General features: G+C 40.2%; 1 protein-coding gene across 2 annotated transcripts in view; it reads left to right on the top strand.

The window, feature by feature from the left end:
• The window catches only part of ARHGAP28 (Rho GTPase activating protein 28), an 80,262-nt gene that overhangs the window by 19,045 nt on the left and 36,352 nt on the right, over positions 1-24,865 (top strand). Inside the window, exons 1-2 of one of the 2 annotated variants that reach the window (XM_056331445.1) lie at positions 6,720-7,000; positions 22,465-22,667. In XM_056331445.1, coding sequence (XP_056187420.1) covers positions 22,499-22,667 — 169 coding nt within the window. In that variant the 5' untranslated portion in view covers positions 6,720-7,000; positions 22,465-22,498. Of the gene's footprint in view, positions 1-6,719; positions 7,001-22,464; positions 22,668-24,865 lie in introns of those variants that run through there. The other variant, XM_056331444.1, reaches the window with a different exon arrangement.

Genomic DNA, 24,865 nt, shown 5'->3' on the forward strand with positions numbered 1-24,865 from the left:
ATTGCAGTTTTGACAGTGTTGCCAGGAAAGCCTTTTTGCAACACCATCTCTTTATCAAATATCTTGAATTTTCCCCCTCTCTGATCCAGCACTTTCTATTAGTCATATTCAGCATTCTTCTTTTTCTTGCCAATGCCAAAAAAAGCCCTGCTGGTGACAGCTCTGGTGCTGGGGTCAGTACCAGCTGTTACATGAACAACAGGGAGCTAAAGTGCTTTGATGCAAGAAGGAGTGTTGCAAGAGGAAAGAACTGTCAGAAAAACTTCTTACAGGACTACATGAAACCTGTGACATTGTCAAACGGCTGGTGTCCTCGAGCCTCCCAGCTGGATTTGTGCAAGCATGAGAGGGACTGAGAAAGAAAATCTGGAAATGTCAGGTAATGGCTGGCCCTGAAGAAGTGCTCTTCTGTATTTTGCTGTTCATGAAAACCATGGGTCTGGGTATACCTTGCTTGGGCAATGTTGTTGAAACCAGAGATTTCTAAATCTTGATAGAAACCTTGATCTTGAAACCAAGCAGGATTTCGTTCAGGCTCATGAGAGCGTTTTCATTTGAAAATTCAATTGACTATGCCTATTTCCCAAACAGACAGAAGTGCCTCTGGGGGCCCTGAGTCTCCACTACCTTGCACCCACTGCAGCCATTCAGGTCTGCACAAGTAATGGCAAAACACCACTTTCAGCAGTGCTAGCAATGGTCTTGGTTCCTTAGGCAGCATGGATGTGGTTTAGGCTACACTGAGTGTGCTGAGTGCTAAACATGGTGGGCTTTAGGTCTCTGGATTGAAACCAAGCAAGGGACATGTGTGGCCTCAGCTACTCTCACTCTTTTAATGCCATTTGAGGTGGTGGTTAACAATAGTATTGAATTTACTTTTGAGATGGGCTGCTGCTTTTTTTCTTTCATTTTTTTTATCTTACACTAGTATTTTCAAATTTCTCACATTTTATTTTTTACGTTGAAATGTCTGTGATGATTAACAGTGGAGTGGTTAACATGGATTCCTTCTTCTGAACTTCCTAATAAAATTTTCTTCTCTCCCACCCTCTTTTTTGCTGCACTGTACAAGACAGGCATCCCGAATTCTGCCTGACTGCTGAGTCCAGTTCTGATTTCATGTCAAATAATTAACAAAATTTTAGACTAACCTAATATTTATGTTACATGGGATAGTTAGATATGTCTTTGAATTATGTATGTTTCTGTTTAAAGGAATGAATTTTGGAGATTGGACATTTATAGTTGATTAAGCGTATTCAGAGCTGTAATTATGTATAGAAAGTAAGAACTCCTTTTTTCCTTTGTCTATTTGTGTCCGACAGAATTTTCAGATGTAATGCCTATTTAGTTAGGGATTTTTTTACTGGAACACATTTCATGATTTACAATTCCCTTCAAGTAATATTGCTGATTAAATTAACATTACCTAATGGGTGAAACTAGTAAGATGTTTTGTTCATATTAAATCCTCACCTCCATGGAAAAGTGAATTGGTCGACAGACTATTAGAAACTCAGCTGAAACGCACCCCAGTTCTTAAAATAAAGGTTACTGGCCAAATATGAACTTGGCAGTTACAGTTACATTTAAAGTCACAGTAGTGAAGAACATCTGTTAGCATAAAAATATCTCTGATACATTACAGTGGTTTAGCTGTAGTTAGTTTAGCAGTGCTTGGTTAACATCTGAGGGAGGAGGGGGGATAAATGTCTTACATTTGGCAATCATAAGTCGTGGCTTTTACTCGTTGCTTGGCTTTGTTTGGGTTTAGACAACGTTCCTCTGTTTTTACTCAAGCTGCAGTAACCCTTCAGGCCTTGATGTCATGCATTCTGTGTTTTCTATATTCTTTATAATATTCTTTGAACCCTCAGCCCACATCATATGTTATGAATATTCTTGTTTTGGAGAAGAAAGGCGGGCAATCAATTTAGACTGCAGGAACCCTACCCCTAACATTTCCCTGTGCGTCAAAGACATGGAGCGACATCAGGGAGAAAAAATAGCAGAAAGACCAGTTTGGAAAGATGGTTTGGGCTGAGAAAAAGCACAATGAGGAGGAATCATTGAAAAAGATTACTTTTAAGGGTCAGAATTTCACTCCTCTTGGGTGATCCAAACTGTTCTTAGAAAAGCCTCTTCAGGGCCACACCTGGCTTGGGGTGTGAGCATGGTCAGGCTGTTGCTGCAGCAGAGAAAAAGCCAAAAATTGGTCGTGGCAAATGTATGAAATGGTACCATTACAGGCTATCAGCTCAGGTCCTTCTTTCTAAGTGAAAATACATTGAAATTCAGAGATATTAACAAGTAATTATTTTCATCTTCTTGCCAGGTGACTGATACAGTTTATTATTCATGTCCTCCTCACTCAGTGACTCTTCCACCAGACTGTCATCTTTTTATTCTTGGACTTCTTGGTTTAGCTTTTTATTAAATGAGGGTTTTAAGGGACAGTAAGTGGCTTCCCTAGGGAATTATACTGTAAATCCTTGGGATTAGGATAATTAACAGCTTCTCTATGATACAATTTAATGCAAGAAGTAAGACAGGCTTTTGTTTGAGGCACCTAATAGGATAATGTCAAAAGTTACCAGATGGCTGAAAATTAAGGTGAGAAATAGTGTTTCTGCAAAGATCAGACACACCTGAGAAAAACCTCTGTGTTTGTAAATTCAGCACAAAAAACCGCTTTTGCATCACACAGCTCCACATACTGTTTCCAGTGTACATATGGCCCTGGTTTGTGGCTATTGCAACGGGCACTGGAAAACAAGCTCAGTCCCTTCCTGTTAATTTACTAGTGGAGGAGGGTTTTTTCCAGCAGACAAGTTCATTTGTCAAGGTGACCTTCGCAGCTGACACCGAGCATTACTGCAGATAAAGAATGCCGCCTCAGCGTATTTGTGAAACCCAGCTCAGCAGCCAGCCGCGAGCCTCCTGTAAGGCACAAGGCGTTGCAAAACAAAACCCTTCCTACAGGCACTGCAAGGGTTTCTCTGTTCCACAGTTTTCATACATTGGCAGTGCACATTTTGCAATCCTTCTTTTGTCATGCTCTGTAAACCCTCTTTCCTTGCCTGACTGGTTTTATGACTAAATGGTCTTGAGGTTAAGTAGTTTCTTTTGAAAAATCCTTATTCTGTAAATTAATGGTCTCCTAGGCAGAGCTAACACCACAATTAAATCTTAATCGATCATGAATGTAGGTAGGAAATTTCACAGATCCCCCACCAAAGCCCAGACAGAAAAAGCAGATCTTTAGAGATCTCCTAAGAGAAGGTTTAATCTTTTATGGCATCTGAAGAGCTGATGTCAAGTCGGCACTGCTTGGCCATGAATGACTATTTTCTTTCTATCCACATAGTTGCTTTCAAATACATCACTTATTAAGTTTTAGGACATTGCCATTTTTCTACCATGAAAAACGAGCCAGATTTGGAGCATGTGTGCTTAATGTATCCCAGTGTTAATGTAAAATCCAGCTTGGAGAAGAGCCTCTTATTTTTGCTCACTAACAGCTGGAATAGATCAATATATAGAGTCCCTGGAAATAGCAGTCATGTTTCAGAAGAAACCACCACATGATTATGATCATGCCAATTTAATTTCTGTGGAATAATTAATCCAATGATAATTCTTCCAGTTCCTTCCTTGTAGTTTTATTTTCATGCTTGCCATATGACATCAGTTAGACAAGTCCTTAAAGCTGATCCCCAGCAGCAGTGACCTGTTAAAACAGGAGACTATTTAGAAGTGGGACAAAAAAAAAAACAAACCCAAACTTTTTTTTTTTTTTTGGGGGGGGGGGAAATTTAGGTTTATCAAAATAATTGACAGAGCCAAGAAAAAAACAGGCAAAATCAGAAAAAGCTGAAACTTTTCATTGCAACGTCTCCTAAATGAACTTCTTTGTTTCTAATTTATGTGGATTTAACTTTCAACAGAAAAGTAAAACAAATGTCTGAGATCAAACTGTTTATTGTTCTTCTGACTTTCTACAAGAAAAGAAAATGGCTTTGTTTCAGATTAAATGAAGATTTTGTTTAATTATTTGTTTGGCCAAAGCCCTGAAGATTCAGTTATTTACATAGCTAAATGTTTATGACTGGTTCTTACATCCATATGCAGCAAAAATCTTGAACATTGGTCTATTGAAAGGATAATCTGTCTATTAACTGCAATCATAAAATGGAGTCAACAGAAGACCTATTTTAAGTCTCAGCATTTAACTTTAGAAAAATAATATCATGAAACCATGCACCAGTATTTATCAGTTGTATGACATTCAGTATATCTGCTGAAATATTTCATCGTTGTGTCTGATATAGGAATTAGTGCAGAACTACTGTTGTACAAACCGTGGAACAGAATACTCAAATATGAATAAAGCCACCAGTGCAGGTAGATCTCTGTGTCATGCAAATCCCCGCTGGCTTCAGTGGGACACCTGTGTATACGAGTTCACCACTGTTTATTTTTCCTAGGACAGCTGTGATTAGGGCTTACCATTGTGCTGGTCCAGAAAGACCAAGGGCAAAAATCGGTATTTAAAGATATTTACGTAGTTTCATGGCAAGACTTTTAACCTAAAGGTCTGTTTAAAATGTTATTAAGGAAAATACTATATTTTGGAGGTAAAATATGTTAAGTGCAAGGACACTGCAAGGAGAGGGTCACAGTTACCTTAATTTTAAGTGTACTTAACGCCCAGGGAGCACTTAGCCACTTCCAGCATTTAACAGTTCTTTGGTGAGTCCCTCACTGTCCTCTCCCTTTATGGACAGCAAGAGAGACATCTCATCCATAGATGAGCTGAATTGCTCTTTGGAGGTGACCTTCTTTCCACTGTCTGTAATCAGGAGCCCGTGGCAAGCAGGTTCCTAATACACACAACCCAGTTCAACATTTAATGTTAGATGAGAGGATCCAGCACTTAGTGAAACACAAGGAATTTTTTAATTTCCGACAGCAGCCAGAGTGAAGATATGTTCATTGTGAATTGCTGCAAGTGGGCTGACCTCCGCTTCCTCCCCTCCCTCCCAACAGCAAGCTGCAAGGGACCTGGGTTGCAAATGGGAACACACCTTTATATTTACTAAATGCAACCAAATCTCACCTTAATTTCTAGGAAAAACTAAGTCGCTGTTACCAAGGCTTGATTAAATTCCATCAGAGAGCACCTTTGGGAAAAAGTAATCCTAAAACTGTATTTATTTGACTGTTCAGACAAAGCCTAGAATTAGGTTTAAAAATTACTTTAATGTCTTAATGCAGAAACAACTCAAGGACTGTACTAGTGGCAGCACTGTATCACTTAGCTAAAAAGAGGGAGAGGACATCCTTGAAGGAAGCGGGGAGGTCAGTCTCATGACTATTCATCCTAGAGGTTGCCTCTGAATGCCTGTAGAAGGTATTTAGTGGAGGTGGAGGTGTTTAGTCAGGGTGATACAGACTAGCATCAGTATATAATTTCAGGCAAAGCAGCAGTAGCTGCCAAGCAGTTTCTGGTCACTACCATCAGCTGGATTTGTAGCATTGGCAGCCCCAGTCTACTACCAAATTCCTGAGCCACGCTCTTCCCTGCAGTTCATCCTTTAAAGCACAATCTACCAGTCCCTAAACAGACCTACAGGCAATGGTAAATGACTGGAAGTTTTCAGAATTTTCAAGGATTTACATAAACCTAGAAGTTCACCAGAAGAAATAGAAAGATGACATTAAGTCAAGTTTAAAACATAAAGCAAATTTAACTTCAAGATGAACTGTAAAACCAAACTACTTCTGGTTTTACTCTTTTCTCTACCCTTAGGAAATGTGTGTCTGATTCAGGAAGTCCTTTCCCTTCTCTTTTCTTTGTTTCAGCCTTTTTTCCCCCCCTCCTTTCTCTGATTAAATAACAGGCTTTCTTTTCCCTTTATTCTGCTGAAGGGCTTTAGTCATGTCTTTGGAGGAAGTGAAGGATATCAAAAAGCTTATAACCAGAAAGTCAACTTTTCCTCCTGTGTTTCAGGCTGGAGGAATGATGACAGGAATGCTGTAAATTTGACAGAACAGTTTAAGCATTTCAATGGATAAACAAAGGTTTGGTGGAGGGCGCAAAGTTTGACCATATCATATGTTTTCCATGCCTAAGAGTTATTTCTTAGGGCTCCTTTAATGGCATTAACAGCCTGTGGTAGGGAACTTTTTGCAGTGTGTTTTCTCATCCCCCAGCTGCAGCTCAAGATCACCCCCAAATTTCAAGGCTACCTATTTTGCGGCCAAAACCCATTTCAGGGCCACTGTTCATACAGAACCTGGTGCATGCTTTTTTTCAGCATTCATCTGTGCCTCCCACTGATCATCCCACTGTAGGAAAAGCAAAAAAGGCTTCTCCATAAATATTTGATTTCTTAACAGCTGTGCTCTGGCATCATGCTTCCTCGCTGACATTGTGCGCTATGCTGCTGCTCTGGGTGGAGCAGCCACTTCTGTGCAGAGAGAGATCCTCACTCATTGGCATCTGGTCATTTATGATTTTTTGCATTATGCTAATGGTGGTGTCTCATATCCCTTTAGCAGAAAACACATAAATTGCCTCTGTCTTTTTCTGAGCGACTCCACAGGGACTCTCCTGAATTACAGTGCAGCTTAGTGGTGATTACTTTTTTATTTCTCCTCTTAAGAAAAGGATAAAAGGTTTAAGTTCTGACACAAACAGGAAAACACACTAAGAGGATTTATCCTGAAGGCATCTACTCTTTAAATAGTGATGGAGCAGTGTCAGTCTGTTTCCTACAAGGGCCAGAAGCTCCACCACTCTTTGTTCCCACAGCCTTTGTATGGCTAGAGGCAGAATATCCTATCACAGGCTGTCAGATAGCTCCCAGAATATGCAACTTGGTGATCATAGGCTGAGGAGGGACTCACTGCTACTAAAAGCATGAAGAAGTTGGGTTTCAGAAGGACTCGACTCTGCTCCCTTAAGGATAACACCAAGGCTTTATTCTGCTCTGAGGTAAGACTTGTCGAATTTACTAAATCAGTAACTTCTCAGCCTTCCAGACCCTGTTCCCTCCCTCTTGTTTTCTTAAATGAGAAACGACAGGAGGGGGAGCAAGCTGTCAGAGTTATCACTAGTGGAATTTTCCAGCTTTACCAGTCAGGAAGGAGGGGGGAGAGACAAAAAAAAATTATCCACTGTCGAAAAACAACTGGACACAGTGCAAGCAAAGGCAGCTGCAGGATGGGCATACGCGTGCTTTGCATTGACTCAAGCTGTATGAAAATACACCTCAAGAATCTATTAACACGAGCCCATTTAAGGTTTTATTAACAAGGCATTCTTCTGGAAAATTATACTTTGTTACAATATAAATTGTTTCACCTTTTGTTCTGTTTAAAGATGTGTTCCATTGGAATAATGTTCCAGAGGGAGCAGAATCTTTACTTCAAATTGGAATAATCAGTTTTTCCTATTTTTGCTTTCATTTGATTTGGGGTCAGAAATTTGCCTTTTTCAACTTTTGCCTTCTGATGTCATGTAGATGTTTTTGATAATTATGTGTATTTCAGCTAAGTGTCATGACCAGACTAACTTGCACAAGCAGAGCTTTATATTAACCTAACTATAAGGAAAGAAAAAAATTATGTCTTATACCATTCCACAGGAGGAAAGCCAGGTCTAACAATTCAAGTGATGTGTTCATACGGATGACGTGGCTAAATGATACTAAGTACTTCTGCATTCACAAATGCATTATCCTAATCCACATTTTTCAAATTGTGCTCAAATCTGGCTCAGTTCTGTAGACTTGGCCGGCAGGGATTTGCAGGAAGCGCAGGCTCTTTCTAGTGGTTGCTTTCGGTTTGAAGGTGCTTATGTCTAGTAACCAGATTAAAATCCAGGGCAGCAGAGGACTGGTGGTGAAGAACAGCTAAACTGCTTACCCAGTTATGAAAGCTGGAGAAATTTAAGGGAGCTGGAAACTAGGACTTGTCCACATTGCTTTGAGGAAACTGAAAGCCTGTTTATGTATTCTAACTACATGCAAACAATAGACCATCGACCCAGTACTCACAAACAGGCTCTCTCAACCCTCACTGGATGAGAGGAGGGATTCCAGAGGATTTCTCTCCCACTGGCTGGCTGGCAGGGCTCTCACAGCTCTGCACCTCCAGAGCAAACATCAGGAGTGTTCAGGGAGTTGCTTTTAGCAATTCTTGCTCCATGGCCATTTGCACACGCTGAAATGGCCAGTGCAACCTTTCTGGTTCCGAAGTCCCCCTGCAGCAAAATATCATGAGATGGGGTCATGACCACCAGCAGAAACAGGACTCCTTGCCTTGGGGAAAACTTTTCAAGGATTTCTTCCCCTGCTATTCCCTGTGTAGGGGCAGCATGAGGCCTATACTGGGGACCAAAGGAATGTCTGCAATGGCATCAGATGCTGCAGAGAAGCACAATATGATGATCGTGGTGCAATCTGACGAGTACATAATACATTTTAATTTACTTTGATCAGGATGAAAGAGCAAGTACTTTCATTTTCCTTTGTCAAACATGAAGTCTTACTGAAAGGAAATCCAGGCAGCCAACAGCCCTGCAGATTTTACTTTTGCTACCTAGATCCTTGATTGATTTGTTTAGAAAAGAGAATCAGATCAGCAGGATTATTGTGAAATTCCTACTGGACATTTATACTTCTAGCACTAACGGTTTCCTCAGCAAATACAGTGTCATGATGAGTTTCAGCAGTGTGCTGTCAGGAAGGCAGCTAGGGCTTGCTGGCATAAATTATTGTCCAAACTGCTTTTTGTGATTTTGTGCCTCCTTTTTCATCTGAATGGAAGAATTCTGAGGGATCTCCCATCACCAGGTTTGCTCCTGTTTCTTCTCAGTGAAGTGATCCTGTCCATGCAATGAAAAGGCAGCTCACTCTTGGGAGTTAAGGCTTTTTCAGGCAGGGCTTTGCAGGGCAATTACAAAGTGATTCCTCGTTCGGAAAGCCTCTGTGAGGCACAGCAATGTAAATGTTTCCAGATAGCTAGGAATTCTCTGCTGCTGATGCTGTTTTAAGATAATGACCAAACTATGATGAAAATTAACCTAACAACTCTAAGTGATGTTGCATTTTCAACTCTTTTAATTAATTCTTATCACAAAGTCTCTTCAGATGCATTATTCTGGAAAACCTTAGGTGGTAAGCTATGTGTAAGGGTTCATAATGATACAGCAGCCTCTTAATTTGACAGATCTTTCTCCCACCCAAATGATTCCAACTGCTTTGAATAAGATCTATTCTGCTCTTATCTTGAATTACACTTCCATTAAGCAGCAAATTAATGTTGATCCCCTGGTTCCTACCATACAAAACATTCCATTTTATGTGTTATCTAGACTTTTTCACAAAAGCTTTTAGGAGATTACTAAAATATTCCCTCCCTTTGTTCCCATCTTTGCTGTGTATTCATACGTATATTTATACGTGGGTATGAATTCATATATATGTATAGTAATCTTCCCCTTAGGATATTGTGTATGTATGTCATAAAGGAAAAGGAGGTTAACAGTACAGTACAATACAAACAGGCTGACTTTATGGCAGTCTTGCAGAAACTCCTGCCAAACAAAAGAATAAATAACAGCTGTGTTAATCAAAGCCAAATTTAAAAAATAAGGCTTGAATTTAGGTGGTCAAAATCCCAGAAAACTGTGCAAACTTAATGCTCACAGAAAACAATTCCTCCAAGGACAAAGAGTGTAATGAAGGCAAATTTTCAAAAGTGCTTCTGTGACTTAAAAGCCTAAGTCAAAAATGACTTTCTGTGCAGGAACATTTACTCTCCCTGTAAATCCATAGGGTTTGTGCCCCTGAATCTTTCGGTCTTTTCTGAAAATGGGAGTGAGGTGACTGCCCACCTTAGTCCCTTTGGAAGTACAATGTGTAGCTGTCTGGCAGTCTGGAAAAGATATTGGTCCAAGCAGTGGCTGAATACCAACCAGGGATACCAATTCAAGCCAAAGAACTAGAGGTACAAGCATGATTATTCCCCTGTTTTACTGGAAAGACATATATTGTCCCTGTTTTGGATTAAACTCGTGAAGATGTGTTAGCCTGTTCAAGATCCTATGGAAGCATTTTGAATCAATTGTAACTGACGTAAATATAGCCCTTGACTGGAAATCTTCCAGAACGAGAGAGCTGCAACAGTTCAGCCAAGATGCATTATATCAAAAGCATGGATAAGTAATTCGGTGTCCTCGTGGGAAGGATAACATTACAGCTCCACAACATTCATAAAGCGCCTGCAGAGTGAAAGATCTAACACGATCATTAAAAGATGGATGAACGCCTGGTGAATCTTCACCTCCTATCATGGATCATGGCTCTTATCCAGGCAGGAGTGGGAAGAGGAGCATGTAGCCACAATGACAGAGGGCACAACAGCTTAGTTGTATTCATTTGATGTGAGCATGTGAGCTTTCAAACATGATTTACTACATTTGCATAGCAATATTAATTACTTTTTAGAGTCTATGCAGCCAAGAATATGTACAGGGTTGACAAAGCTCAGTTAGAAACGTCAGCCAAACTCTGTAAGACTTAGAGAAGATTAGCAGTTCTATTACTCATGGTGTACCATAGCTTTAAGTCACGAACTAGCTTTTGTATTTTTAACTTTCTGTGGCAAAACATTTGTGTGATTTTAAAGATGTCACTTTACCTCCTTCTGTAATTCTTATCTGAGATCTCTGTGGTCCTGTTATGGTGAATTAGCTCTTGCCCGTATTGTTAACTAAATGCTACAGGGAGTAGTTGGGGTGTTTAGTAGTTACCATATTCTTGGTTCTGCTGTTATTATCCATCACATGATGATTTGATATCCGGCTTCAGACTCCCAGCTGTGACTGAGGAGAACACAGCTTAAAATGGCAGCTATCTGAAGTCACCTTTCCTTTCTTCCTTTCCTTTCATCTGGTGTGTAGAGGAACGAAGCTGGGTTAATTGGCATTGATAATATACAACTGTGGGTTGGCTTCAGGGGCAGCGGGTTGGCTGAAGTAGATAAGGTGCAGCTGTGGCTGGTTAAGTGAAGTGGTTGAGAGCCAATGAAGAGAGAGCAGCCGAGGAAGAAGTGGAGAGAACACATGCCCAGGATGAGGCAAGACAAGGCGAAGGCAGCAGAGGGACTGGCATGAAGAGTATGCTGGTATGAGATAGTAAAAAGACTTTATCACAGCTTGATAGTTTGGAGAGTGCTGTGGCACTGGTGCAAACTCAGAAGAGTCTAGAACAAGCCAGAACAAATGAGTAAATGTCAAAATAGCCAAGGATAATCCCTTCCTGTAATACATGATGTCTAGCAGCGGTACTGTAGAACATTCTAGCATGGTTCCGGGCTGTCTAAGCTTTCTACTTCCCAGGAGAATGTGAATGGGCATTTTGCACCTCTGTTAAGATGCTCGAAACTAAGGTAATATTGTCCCCTCTGTATCTTCTGAGTCCTGAAGGTTTCCCTCCAACAAGAGCCCATTTTCCTCGGAGATTTCCAAGAGCTATATCTCATTCCCCCAGCATCAGTACTAAGTCATTTAAACTTCCAAACTCTGTGCATAAGAGTAATTTGGCTAGCTTCAGCAGGGCTGCTTGTAGAATTACTCACGTCACTGAGGAACTGTGGAAAAGACACCATGTTTTGTAAGTATTAGTGGTCTCTGTAGCTCTAAGAGCTTCAGGAGCTGCAGTATATTTGAAAAGCTAGCTTTGAAATACCTGGCATGCTGAAGCTTCCCTCAGAGTGCTTATAGATGACATATTTGAGATAAACCTCAAAAATAATATAAGCAGGAGAAAAAAAGGCAGCTGAAGGAAACTGGAAAGCTGCTGTGCATCATGTACTAGTATCCCCATTTAAAAGGTGATTTTTCTTATTCTGTTATTTGCCTTTTTTACGGGCACTGTAAAGAAGTGTAACTTAGTCAAACATTTCCAGCTCTCACTGGAGTTCAAGAGGTTTGGAAGCATCACTGATTCATTTGGCTCCTTACATAGAAAGGTCGCGTTTTTCACAGGCACATAGTACAAACATTTGAATAGAAATTAGAAAAATACCATTAGAAATTTAGGGTGTTGCCTTGACAATTCCCATGACGTTCCCTCTATCTCTTTAACATAAGCCTAGAAATCACTTCAAGATCACAGAAAAGCTTTTATACTCCATTGATGGCATTGTATAACCAAAGTATGAGAAGATGCATTGGGTTTATTTTATTTTATTTCCTTTCACTTTTCTTTCCTCTGTTGAAAACCTGAAAATATAATAAACCAAATTAGATTTTGCGGTCCATTGTTTCCTCTGAAAATGGGAATTTCTGCTTTTTGGAGACCTATGATCTTCTACTTGGTGTTCCCTGGCTGTCGTATTTGTCTCCACCAAATTTTAGCTTCCACTCTTCATCTTCAGCTGTCCTCTATCCTTTCTTAGGGTTACATCTCCCATCATCTCACCATGACCCTCCATAGTACTGGTAATGCTACTAGACTCATCTGGGAACTGAAGAGGTTCACAGTTGCCAACACATTTCTGTACCTACATTATAAATAAAAATTCTCTAGACCAATCTCCACTAGGAGTCTTCTACCAACTTTTGCTTTAAATTCAGCTTTATGCTTACACAGTTATGCTTTTAGAGTTATTGATGTCCTGAATGGGAGAGGTTACCAAATAATATACTGCTATTTAATTTTAAAGCAATTGCAACATCCTAAAATTTTGCCCAAAACCAAACTGAGTGAATTAGTAATAAATGAGTTGTTCATTGCTTGCCTCAAAAATTTAGATCAAAAACCTCTTCTAATATAGCTTGCTTTTTAAAGCTTGAAGGTGAAATATGCGCCGCATTAGCAAAACTTCCATTGGTTCAGCAGAGCCAAGAGGATTTACTTCTGTTAATACTGCCTAGCTGTTTGGGATTTTTTAGTAATTTACTTTTTTAGAATGTGAAGTGCCCTGGTTGCTTTGCCTCTGAGCTTTTTATAAACATTTAGAACTGGATGGAAAGAGGGTCTGGTGTGTGACTTCTTCTGATAAGGAAATATGATGGTCAAATGCTGTAGGAGAAACGTGAGAACACACTCATCACCTGCAATCCCCATCCCTCACCCTATGTGTTAGGTCCCCCTGTGCTGCACTGGTGTCACCTCCTCTCTGCACAGAGAGCCCTTATCAGCTTCCCTGCTTGCTCTGCCTCTGAGGAAGGCTCTCACCCAGCCCAGTAGCACTTGCTTTCTGTAAAATGGAAAAGGAAGGGAAAGAGGCAAGGTTCAGGGATGGTTGCAGATGGAGGAATGGAAAGGGAGATAGAGGTAGAAATGAGGCCTCACATTGCATCAAGACATCCAGAACAAAGTTACAAATTGTTCAGGACTTTGATAAGAGTTTTCATGTTGATGCACTTTTCATCATTTTCCACCTGAAGCGTAACCATATTTCTTCACGTAAAGGTAGAAGCATGGTTTTACATATTCTTCAAGATTCACCTGCATTGCTTTATTCGTTGCGTATTCTTTATAACGCTTTATTGAGTAGTCTTATTAACAAAAGAACAGCCTATTCAGCAAATTTGAGGCTCTTTCTGAAGTAACTCATACAAACTTTACCGATGTGCTTGAGTGAAAAAAAATAGAATTATGCACACATCTTGATTTTTATTTGGCTACAGCATTTTCCAGCAAATTTTTCATTCCTTCTGACTGATTCAGTATGCCACAAATTACAATACACCATGGAAAATACAAGCTGAGAGTTCAGAATTGCCTGACAGCCAACCCAGAGCTGCTGAGAAAAATGGTGAGAAGTACATTTGCTCATGAAATTTTTGTGATTTGTAATAACTTTAACATTAGCAGTACCACAGAGAAGGATTTTCTGAATTTAAACATAAGGGATAAATTGAGCCAGTGGGGTTGTAACAGTTTATTACTCTCTGAGAATCTGATCCAAGATTTTTATAGTGACTATGTGAAGTCGCTCCCCACTCTGTCGAAAGATTTAAGAGTATCTTCACCACATAAGCAATTTTTTCAATGAAGTGGCTTTAAAAGTTGTTGCTTTGTGTTGTTTAGCCTTAAAAGTTCGATTTTTTTGCTTTACATTGCTTCAGTCCTGCCCTGTGAATATTATTAAGCACAATGTTCAAAATGTTTTCTCATGATTTGCAGGGTAACCAATACCATTCATGACTAAAATATAAATGAATACATTAGAGAATTTACATATTCATATTTTGTAGTTCCCCATTGCCTTCCATATGCATTAAAACACATATAAAGGAAAACCCAATAACTCATGAAGATAAGTACTGCTTGTTTGCTTAGGTCCTGAAGCCTTTTAAGAAAATGTAATGGGTGGGGTGGTGACATTTACTTAAAAGGGTGCATTAATTATAGGAAGGAAGAAAGTAACAGCTGGGCTTCACTTAAAACTAAGCACAAAAAAATCTTCAAAGATATATTGCATTACTTCGAGCTCCTGTTTAGTTTACATGTTCACTCTCTAGAAGTATCCACCTCCCTTCGTTAATTATGTCAGGACCTTTAAGAATTTACACTTACAATGTATGTATTTGTATTAGATGCCTTCCAGTAGATAGCATGGTCCAGTTCTTTATCTTGTTACCTTAATTCAGCCAATATGTCTAAATTTGTCTTTTGAAGTGTTTTAGAGAGAGAAACTCTTACAAATATTGCAAGTTCCTTAATGATCATAATCATGCTGGTTGAAAGGATAGCTCCTTTAGAGTGATCTTAAATAAAAATGAGTATATATTCTTTCACAATTGCCATATAAATGCAGGCAATGTTAGAAGCTATACTGAAAGCTGTAGAAAGCTTGACCCCTTATGTTTCAGTGTTTCATTGTGCCTGATGAGTATTTTAATTTTTTTTTATTTTTTTTTTAGAAAATCTAGTTTGTGCTTCTAGAGGCGAAGAGCTTTTAACACTGTCCAGTTTAAATCCCCTGTGGGTTTTACTTGGTTTGCTTCTTTGCTTGTTGAATGATTTAAGCCTCATCAGAGCTCTTGAACCTGTGCATTTCCTGCAGTTTAAACTGGATCCTCTTGTGTTAAAAATAATGAGTCTGGCTAAGTGTGAGTTGCTGGCAAAGGCTTATCAATTTTACTGTGACAGAAGATTCTGGATTAGTCTGCACATTACCCTCCTTCTCCTAACTTCCTTGGTATTTGTAGTTGCACTTGCATGTGTAGCGGTCTGACCTACTCCAGTTGGCTTGAGACACTGCTGCCCCCAGGGAGTGCTTACAGGGCTGTTGCTTACCTTAGGAGTGACGCTGCCAGAGCAGTAGAAAGCAAAAGAGAAATACAGCTTTCCCACCGCCTTTTGTCAGAGCTTCCTTGCTACTACAGATAGCTCTCTGAGGAGGGACTGAGTCCATGCAGTGAACAGCAAACTTTGTGCAGTATGAGAGTTTAGGCAGAATCTACTCCATTTGTCCTTCTTCTTTTTGTTTGTGTGACTCTGCTTCATCTCTGCTTGCTACTTCAGGTAAGACGCTAGGTAGCTGCTTGCACCAAGCTGGCAGAATGAAACATGTCTGCCTCATGCTGTGTGGCTTAACTGAGTAATGCACACCAAGGACCAGCAATGTTACAGCAGTGAATCCAGAACTGCCATGCATTTTGGTTTCAAATTTAGTCCAGATGGAATTTGAAGGGTTTGTCTTGGATTTTGGGGTGCTCAGCTACTTAGCGATCTCTCTGGATGAGTGCCAGACAGCTGAAGGTTTTGGAGGCATCTGCTCAATAGGAGTGGGTAAATTGTACAGTGCGTGCTCAGTGAACCCAGCACTCCTGGAGGCCTTCCTCAGCTCCAGGGCATACGTACAGTGAACTGCCACATCCAGTGGGTTCAATGCTCAGGCACAAATCATTTGTATTGTACACCAACAATAGATCAAACATTTCCTGGAAGCAAGGGATTTCCAAAGCCCACAGTACAAGGCCCACATGCCTATCTTTCTTCCTGGAAAACTTTCGTCTCCCCTAGATATGTAGAATTTTTTTTTATTTAAAAGCAATTGGACTGAAGCAAGCACCAACACAACAAAAGAATTTGCCACTTCTAACAACAAAAATGTGTTGGAAGTGTTTAAGGTATTTAAACTGGCTGCTCACAACGAGCTTTTGCCTGCTACAACACTGACAGTGTGTGGCCATGTCCTGATGCTTCTTATCTTGCCCATACCCACTGAAAAGTATATCTCGTGTACTCTGCCATGATCTGCTCACATCCTTAAGTCTTCAGCACTCTAAACTGGCTTATCCTGTTTGCTTTTAATGTATATGAAAAGAATTCTTTTCCAAAGCACTTTTTGAAAAAAATGGTTAACAAAACATACTTTTGTTAGTGCTAATCATTTGGGAATCCCTGCTGCCCTTCAGGAACAGCCTTGTTAGGAGAAAGAAGACAAAACAGACTCCCTTTCAGATTTTGACAGATGCATTGAAGCCATGTAGTGCACTGTCTCTGTCACATCACTGAAGTGATGTGATTGCCAGTATGGAGGAGAGGTCTGGGTCACGTCCCCAGAGGTCATTTGCCAGCAGGCAATACCTACAGAGTATATTCCCTGCACTCCCCTAGCTCAAAGGGTCTGATTGTGAAAGCCTTCACATTGAAATACACACACAGAGGGAGATTCTTCTGCAATCTCCATGCTCAGCCAGAGAGTGGTCACAATGTGGCCCTTGTCACAGGCAGGGGCTTCTGTACCGCCAGTGAAAAAGTTGTGTAAGAGAGAGCTGAAGAACCCACGGTGAAATGCATTTTTAAATGTGGGTAGGTAACACTGGTGTGCAGACTCTACAACTGAACCTCCTGACTCATATTAGTACCTTGATGAATTGCAGATGAGTTACAAATAAATGAAACTCTTTAAAATCCTTTAAATCTTATAAGTCTTTTCTCTTTTAAGTCTTTAGATCTTAAGACTCATTGAACAAGTCCTTTTGGTCCAAAAAAAATATTTGTGGAGGCAGAAAAGCATATTTAGAAGTAAAATAAATGATTGACAGGAGCATATTTTGTAGAACATTTTGTAGAATACAAAGACATGTGTAGTACTGAATTCCTGTGTTTTCAAGTCTAGCCAACACAGTAAGGTGGTAACTCAGCTTCTTTTCAAACCCGCCTTTGTAACAAAGAGCAATGAGATTCATATGATTTTGGAATTCTGCTGGGCAACAGGATGAGAAAATTGCTAATGAAATAAAGCCCTATTCTGCTTCTCACTCCAGCACTTTGTTATGAGGTAGGCTGGTTGACACCTCCATGAAATCTATGAGCCTGACAGGTTGAATATTTTCTATGCTAGATGTTAGAGAAAGAACAGGGATATTTTAGAATCCGCTGTCTATAACTTGCCTAACATCTGCAAGATAATCAGAAACAGAAGCGTGCAGTCAGCGTTGGGGGAATATTGTCTGAGATATACCCCTCCCTGTGAGCAAAAGCCACCAAGCACAGCGAGAAGGAAACAAGCAGACAGCAAACAGTGCTGGAACAGGGTCTCCGGGAAGGAACCAGAAGATGAGAGATTTGGGGCAAAAGTGAACTGTGCCGTGAACTGTGCACAAAAATACTATTTCCAATTGCTGGATTCTTTGTTTCCCTGGAATTTATATACTTTTTATTTTAAAAAAGAGAAATACTGGTAAATGACTGGTTCCTAACAATTCAGAACAAAGAAAGATACAGTTCTTCATAAAGAGGAAAATATTTTGTTTTGCTGTCAATGCAAGCTACCATCCCCTTTTTTACATTTGGGAAGAGCTAAGCACATGTCTATACTGATCGAATGATTGCAATATGAAAAGGTGGATCTTAGTCCTAAAATGACCAGGAGAATTTGCTTCCTTCATCTTCCCCGTTCCTATAAACGCGACTAATTGTGATGACGCTGATTCAGGACCCATTGACTGAAATGAAGTGTAATGGCCCATAAGAGTGTGATGTCCTGTCTCTCTGTGTAAACAAGGATTAAATGCTGGTTTTAACTACAAGATGGCTTTATTGCTCCCATTTGTTTTATGGATTCTTTACCACCCATTACTTAATTACAAGTCTGGTTTGATCATTACTCAGCTCGTGAGCAATCATTAGGTGTCGCTGAACTAGTGCTTCCTGTCGTTTGACAAACCTTCACTTTGGGGATAGGATAAGAATTGCTTATTGGATTTGGCTTGACTATCCTGAAATCGATGTGTGCTGTCAGATCCTGAACAGCACACTTCTGCTTGATATATGGAACATAAAATATAGGTTCAGCAGGGCTGCTTAGCTATTGCATTTCTTCAGTGTTATAAACATACACCAGGGCAAAACCGGAGTCACACACAGTTGAATCAGCCTCCTTGTGCCCCATGGAAATACCCTGCTCCTTGAAAAAGTGTTTCCACAGGAAGCTTTCTACGTGATATCATCATATTTCTCCTTAGTGGCATTCTTTAACCCTGTCTCCTGTGACCAGGAGATTTTATATCTTGAAATAGAGGAGCTGTTTGATAACACTGACCTTTGTAATATACCTTTCCCTTCGTTTTGTTTTTTTTTTTTCTCTCCTTTTTTGAGGATTTGGATTTCTGTCTGTGTGGCTTTTTTTTTTTTTTTTTTTTAATTTCACCTTGAAAACAATTTCAGCTCATTCAGTGAAGCCACTGTAATTTTTGCTCAGCGCTTTAAGGTTCAGGCTCCTCTCCCAGCATTTTCCATCTAGGAAGCCAGGATCTGGGATCCCTCCTGTGTTTAATTTAGTCAGCCTTTCAGATTAGCTCACCACTGCCCATGTGTGAGGGAGCAAATGAAACTGAGCATGAGCTTCATAATTGCTACTTACCTAACAAGACTGGTTTTCAACTGTTCTGTAAGAGCAACAGATCCAGCTCAGTGAAAATATTTTATCTTTGTAAGCTTCTCTACAGACTCTGAGAAAAAGAGCAAACAACCCAGGAAACCTTGAGGGTTAAAGAAGTATCAGCAACATAGGTTTTTTTCTGCTACAAGAATTCCCAGGTGACAGGCAACCTGGGCTTATTGAGCTATTTCTGAGACAGGCAGGCAGCTTGTTGAGTCAGTCCTCATTCAGTATCCTTCAAGAACAAATTAAAAGCAGTGAAAATATGCTTTGCTTCCTCAGTAGGATATATTCCCCTCCCCCCAGAAAAAAAAAAAAAAACCAACAAAAACCAACCAAACAAAAAAAACCCCCACCAACTGTTTTGAGTAGCTTTGGTTGGAAGAAATTGAGACAACTGCCATTATCACCAAAAAGCAAGGCTACTTCCTCCAGGACAAAAGCCACAGGTATGTGGGTCTCTTCAAACCTGTGAGCTTTTAATAGGCAGGCTCAGAATAATTGCAGAAGATTTGCGCCAGACCACCTGGAAGCAAACTTCAGCTGTTTACCAATAAGGATAAAGCACCTCTGCCTAACCTTTCTTGTTACAGGAATTTCACACAGCTTGATTTAATCTGGGCTGAGATAACAAGCCTCATATAAGAGGTTCTCAGGAGACTTTGTTCAGCTGATTTTCCAAATCAGCTCTGTACTTTTAATATTGTTATAAATGCACATTAATTACTCAGGAACCTTACATGTATTTGGTAAAGCTGGTTGTCACAGCAGTTGTTGCCATGCTACGTGTTGTGTTTTGCGTTTAGCTTTTTGGTATGGTAATATTACAAAATAGAGTACTTGCTGTGGGGAGAAAAGAAATGACCCGCCAAGCCTCTTTCTTCCTAATATGGTGAAATAAAAAGCCTTGGTTTGAGCTCACTGAACTGCTGATGGAGTCAAAGCCCAAGGATTAGTCTGGTGTGGTGCACAAAGAGCACAAGGGTCACGGTCAAGATTCACACTGGGAGGGCAGGATGTGTTTAAATTCCCTGACCATGACTGAATGATGGAGGCAGTGATGCTATCAGGGAAAAAGCCCTCTTCTCATCGCAGCACGGGTTTGATTCCAGACCAGCAAAAGCATTCCTTCCTACATTTGCTGGTGTGGAAGCTCCGGGCTGTACCATACAGCAGATGCAGGGACTTATTTTTCAGAAAGGGCTATACTAAACAGGAATATGAATTGCTCAACGCAACGGTAGGCAGCGTGGGGGTCTCGGGCAGAGCCCCAAGCTAAAGGAGAGGCTGGTGAGAGACAGGCTGCATGCCTGACACCAGCGTCTCACTCTGCTTGTACAGTGCCCAGTGAAAAGGGGCCCCAGACCCCGTTAGAGTGCCAGGAAGTTTTGCCTTTTTCCTTATTTGTTTAAAAGGTGATAGTGAACACAAAAGCACGTAGTTTTTCACAGCAGTAAGCAACTGGCTGGTGGGAACTGTTTCCCCTGTCCCCAGCAGCTCCCAGCTGAGGAGATGAGGTTTGTCTGGTTACTTCTCAAGGGTTTTGCTTCCAATGGTTAAAACCTCTGCTTGAGGATGCTCGGTACAGTATCAACTCATGGCATTTAAGTCCTGTGAGACATGATTTTTTTGTTTTCTTCCCCTTGCTGATGCAGGGAAGATCATTCCAGATGCAGGTACATAATTCCAGTAATTACGCTTTATCATTACCCCAGTCATCTGAAGTTTTGCAAACAAAAGCCAACTAAGACACTCGCATATCCCCAGAGGGAGAGCTGCATGGAAAGCACTCAAATAGCTTTAACCACACTTGTGTCACAAATTCTTCTCAGATTTGGTGACTGTGGCTTCTTCTAATTAAAACAATAACAGTTTCAGTGCTTTGTTTAAAAACAAACAATCGTTTGCTGTTTATGAGGAAAAAAAGGATAAAAACACTGAAGATAGCACTTCTTTTCCCAGAGGACGTCTCCACAGCATCAGACTACATTATCTTCTGCTGAAATACTGTCACCCATCCAAAAACTTTGCTCCCTAGCAGCTGGGCAGGTTTGGCAGCTGAATCCTTGGTATTACACCTCCCTGTGTTCAAAAGAGAGGCAAAGGCCTGAGCTTTGCCTTTTTAAAGCACTGATAATGTCCACCGCTGGATTGATTGTGCTCCATTGTTTACACCACAGCTCCCCAGCCTGGGGCTCAGAACTGATCCAGAAGGAATGGCCTGGGACCACCCAGCCAAAGTGAGGAGGCTCCAGGAGCCCCGAGGAAGCAGCCAGCCCTTTGCTGGTGAGGGAGGATGCAGCAGAGGCAGCCGCACAAAGGGGGAGAAGCATGCCCAGTCAGCTTTATTAAATAATATATTGCTTATACAGCCATTCCAAAAACTTTGACAAGGAGGGAAATACTGAAAAGGAAATATCTTTCTTTTTTTAGTGGAGTAAAAGTGATGCCTGTGGTTTTAAACAAAGGCCTGTTGGCAGGATGATGCCATAAAGAAAAGGAAGAGAAAGGGAAACTGCATTTGAATTAATTCAGATAAGTGAAGGCCAGAAGACCTTATGACAGAATTTTCCATTAATTCCTGTGTCTAGTTCTCTGCAAAAATTATGGTATGTCCTAACTCCTTTGTACAAATATTGTTGTAGTTATTATTACTGTTTACTGTAACTACTGTAATTACACTTAAAAAGCTGCTTACAATATTGCAGCCATAATAATGTGAAAGAGCAAAGTCAGACAAGACTTTTGTGGTGGGTGTTTTATAAGATTTTGAATGGACTTGTATAACTGTCTTCAGCTGCAAGGATTTACAGTGGGAAAAAACAAGAACAAAGGAGGAAAGAACAAAATTCTTTGTTTTGATTCCATCACTGTATTGAATCGTTAACTTGAAATTTGATTTTTAGTGAATCATAATTTTTTTTGGAACCTGTGTGATCAAAACCTTCTGTTTGGCCTAAAACATACTATTTCATTTCAAAGACAACTTTTGTTACTATTTCTTTTATTTTAGTTTAATTTAAGAAAATTGATTTTTTTTAAAAGGATTATCAAATAAGAGGTCATTATTCTTCTGAATTAACGTTTTAATTCTTCTCTGAAGCCAAGATGAGTTTGTAAAGTATTCCAGGGTTCTCAAGTCTGATTATTTTTCCCCAAAGTCTGCACTGAAGCATTTCAGCCAGTAAGCAAAACAGGAAGGGATGGAAAGAGAAACTGAGGCACAAAGAAGCTAAAGTACTTTTCCAATGTTTCATTAGACAGATATCAGTGTTAGAAATAGAAATTACATCCCCTAGGTCCCCCTTTAGGGCATAAACCACTAAAGGACATTAAAGGGAGAGATTATTAGATGCAAAACAGATTTCCAGCCATAACTGTTTTGAGCAACAGATACCATGAAGATTGCCAGAACTTTGCCTCCAACATCTTGTTCCCTGCTCCATGGTACAGTCACCGGTGAAGCCCTAGTTGTGTGCTCTGTTTGCAGGGTACAAGTTAACATGAGAGAAAGATATTTTTATTTTCATTGCTATCTCTTTTCAGAAAGTCTCTCCCTCGTTGTCGAAGAATTAACAGGATGCTTTCCAATGAGTCAGCACCTCCTCCTCCATTCAGTCGCTCCAGCTCACAGGCCTCCATGGACAGCACCTCCATGGAGGACTTCTGGTGCGAAGTGGAAAGCATCAAGGAGAGCAGTGAAGATGGATCTGAAGAAGCAACGCTCTTGGAGTTCAAACCTGCTGATGGTGAGTGCACAAATACCTCTCCTTCCTCACACCTTGGCTTTGCCTCACCTGTTTAGTCGTGCCCTGATCTCCCATCTTCATGCTACCACCAAGTATGAGCAAAAGTGCTAGGCTGGGTCTATGATCATTGTAGCTCCACTTCCTGAACATCACAGCCAGTGTACGAGATGTCATTGGAAAGACACAATAATTTGGTTTATGCACTGCTGCAGTTAATTTACTTCTGAAGTGAAGTGTTTTGCATTGATTTCATTCAGGAGAACACATATTATGTAATTCAGAAAAGAGAGGCACTAAATGAAAACTTTGCCTCCAGCAATAAATAAACTAAACAAAAACATATAAAAGGACAAAAAAGTTCATTTGGTAGATTGGAATTATCAGTTTTCTGGCTTTTAGTAGGATATATCGCAAAAGTTATGAAAGTCTCGAAGCAGTTTTTAGTTAGATATCATTTGGTACTACCAGAAATTTGATAACTGCCTCTTTCTCTGAGATTGCCCAATTTAGATGTAATTCAAGGAGTCATTAGAGACAGATCTGAATATGTGGATGCCTACATCATTCAGACTCCCTGCTTGTTAAAATTCGTTCATCACTTATACAAATCATGCTGAAGGTATTACTACCTCATTCTGTTACCTTAATGTTTTCCCCTGTCCTTTTTTGTAATGTACTTGGAAAAACATGCAGTAGTCTGCACTAGCTTGTTGTAATGCACCTTTGTGTTAGATGATAACATCTAGAACAGTACTTCTCATTTTTTCCAGTTATGACCCCTCTTACAAATACATTATATTGTGCAACATGAAATACCAGGTGTTACTATAGGATGAAACCGAATTTGAGGTCACGACCCACTGATAACTGCTGCAACTCTTTTGTGGATCATGACCACTAGTCTGGTAACTACTGATCTAGGGATAGATTTTGAAACAATGGTGTGTTCTTTCCGTACAATTATTAACATGAGTGACAGTGTATTTTTCTTACCTTGACGTGCAATGAGATATTATTAATTCTGCTACCAGGAAAAAGGAGGGAAAGGAGAAAAAAGTGCTACTTTCTTAAGCAACCAAATACGTAATCATTCCCAATAAATACCCCACACAGAGATATCTAGTTCCAAGCATGTACCATTTCCATGGGGAACACCTCCCACTCACTAGTTCCCAGTAGGGCTCTCCTGGAAGCAAAAGGAGACGACCTCCATTCACCAGAAGTCTCAGTCCACTCTGAGGGTTATAGTCTGACAGCTTAAATCCAAACTGCACTTCTTTGTGCTGGCCTGTGGTCTCAAATAAAAATAGATTGAGTTGTAACATTGAAACTTTGTGTTTATTGTTATGGGAAGGCAGAAAAACAGTCTGCCTCAATCAGTTTGACCTTATTGGGAAAATACATCTGATCATACTCCCTAGCTTGTAGACCCCAGAAAGAGATTGTGAAACCCTTGACATCTCCTTCATGCAATTGTCAGCCTGAATTGGGTGTCCTTGAGTTGTCTGCGCGATCAGGGGAATGTCATATACCTGTGAGTTACCAAGCTGGGTAAGTTAGTAGGACAAGGCAATACAGGAGCCCATCTTCCATGTTCTAGGAAACTTTTTTCAGTTTCATCACTGCTGAGCTGCAGTCCCATGTTATTCTTTGTCCAATTACACCTCATTACATTGCATCGATTTTTTTCCCCTCTGTCCTGAATTAAAAATGAAACTGCAAGGTGAAATGCAATACATCTCCACACTTCATTTACCTTCATACTATTGTTTTAAACACACATATATTGCATACACCCATACACAACCAAGCAGTGCTTGTCCTAGTTAATAAATTCAGGAATATATTCAGTCTGGAATTATAAATCTTGGAAATAATGGTAACTTCTATTCAGCTCCTTGGTAATACTCCTTGCCAAGAATCAAAACATTGAAAATCGATGTGGAAGTCCTCAGGGCAAAATAAAAACAGATATTCATAACCCTTTTGAGATGTCTTTGAGAGGAAGAGATGCAGAATCCTTAAGAAGGAAGCCAAAAGGTGATAGCAGCCAGGCACCACTGCTACTGTCAAAACCACATGATGTTTTTTTTTCCCAGACCATGTGTGCAAGGAGAAGACATTAACACACTTACTCTGTTGATGTTAATAACTACAGTCAAGAAAGAACAGAAGATTGTAACAAGTGATAAAAGGGA

This window comes from Falco biarmicus, chromosome 3, assembly GCF_023638135.1.
Source record: "Falco biarmicus isolate bFalBia1 chromosome 3, bFalBia1.pri, whole genome shotgun sequence".
Taxonomy (NCBI): domain Eukaryota; kingdom Metazoa; phylum Chordata; class Aves; order Falconiformes; family Falconidae; genus Falco; species Falco biarmicus.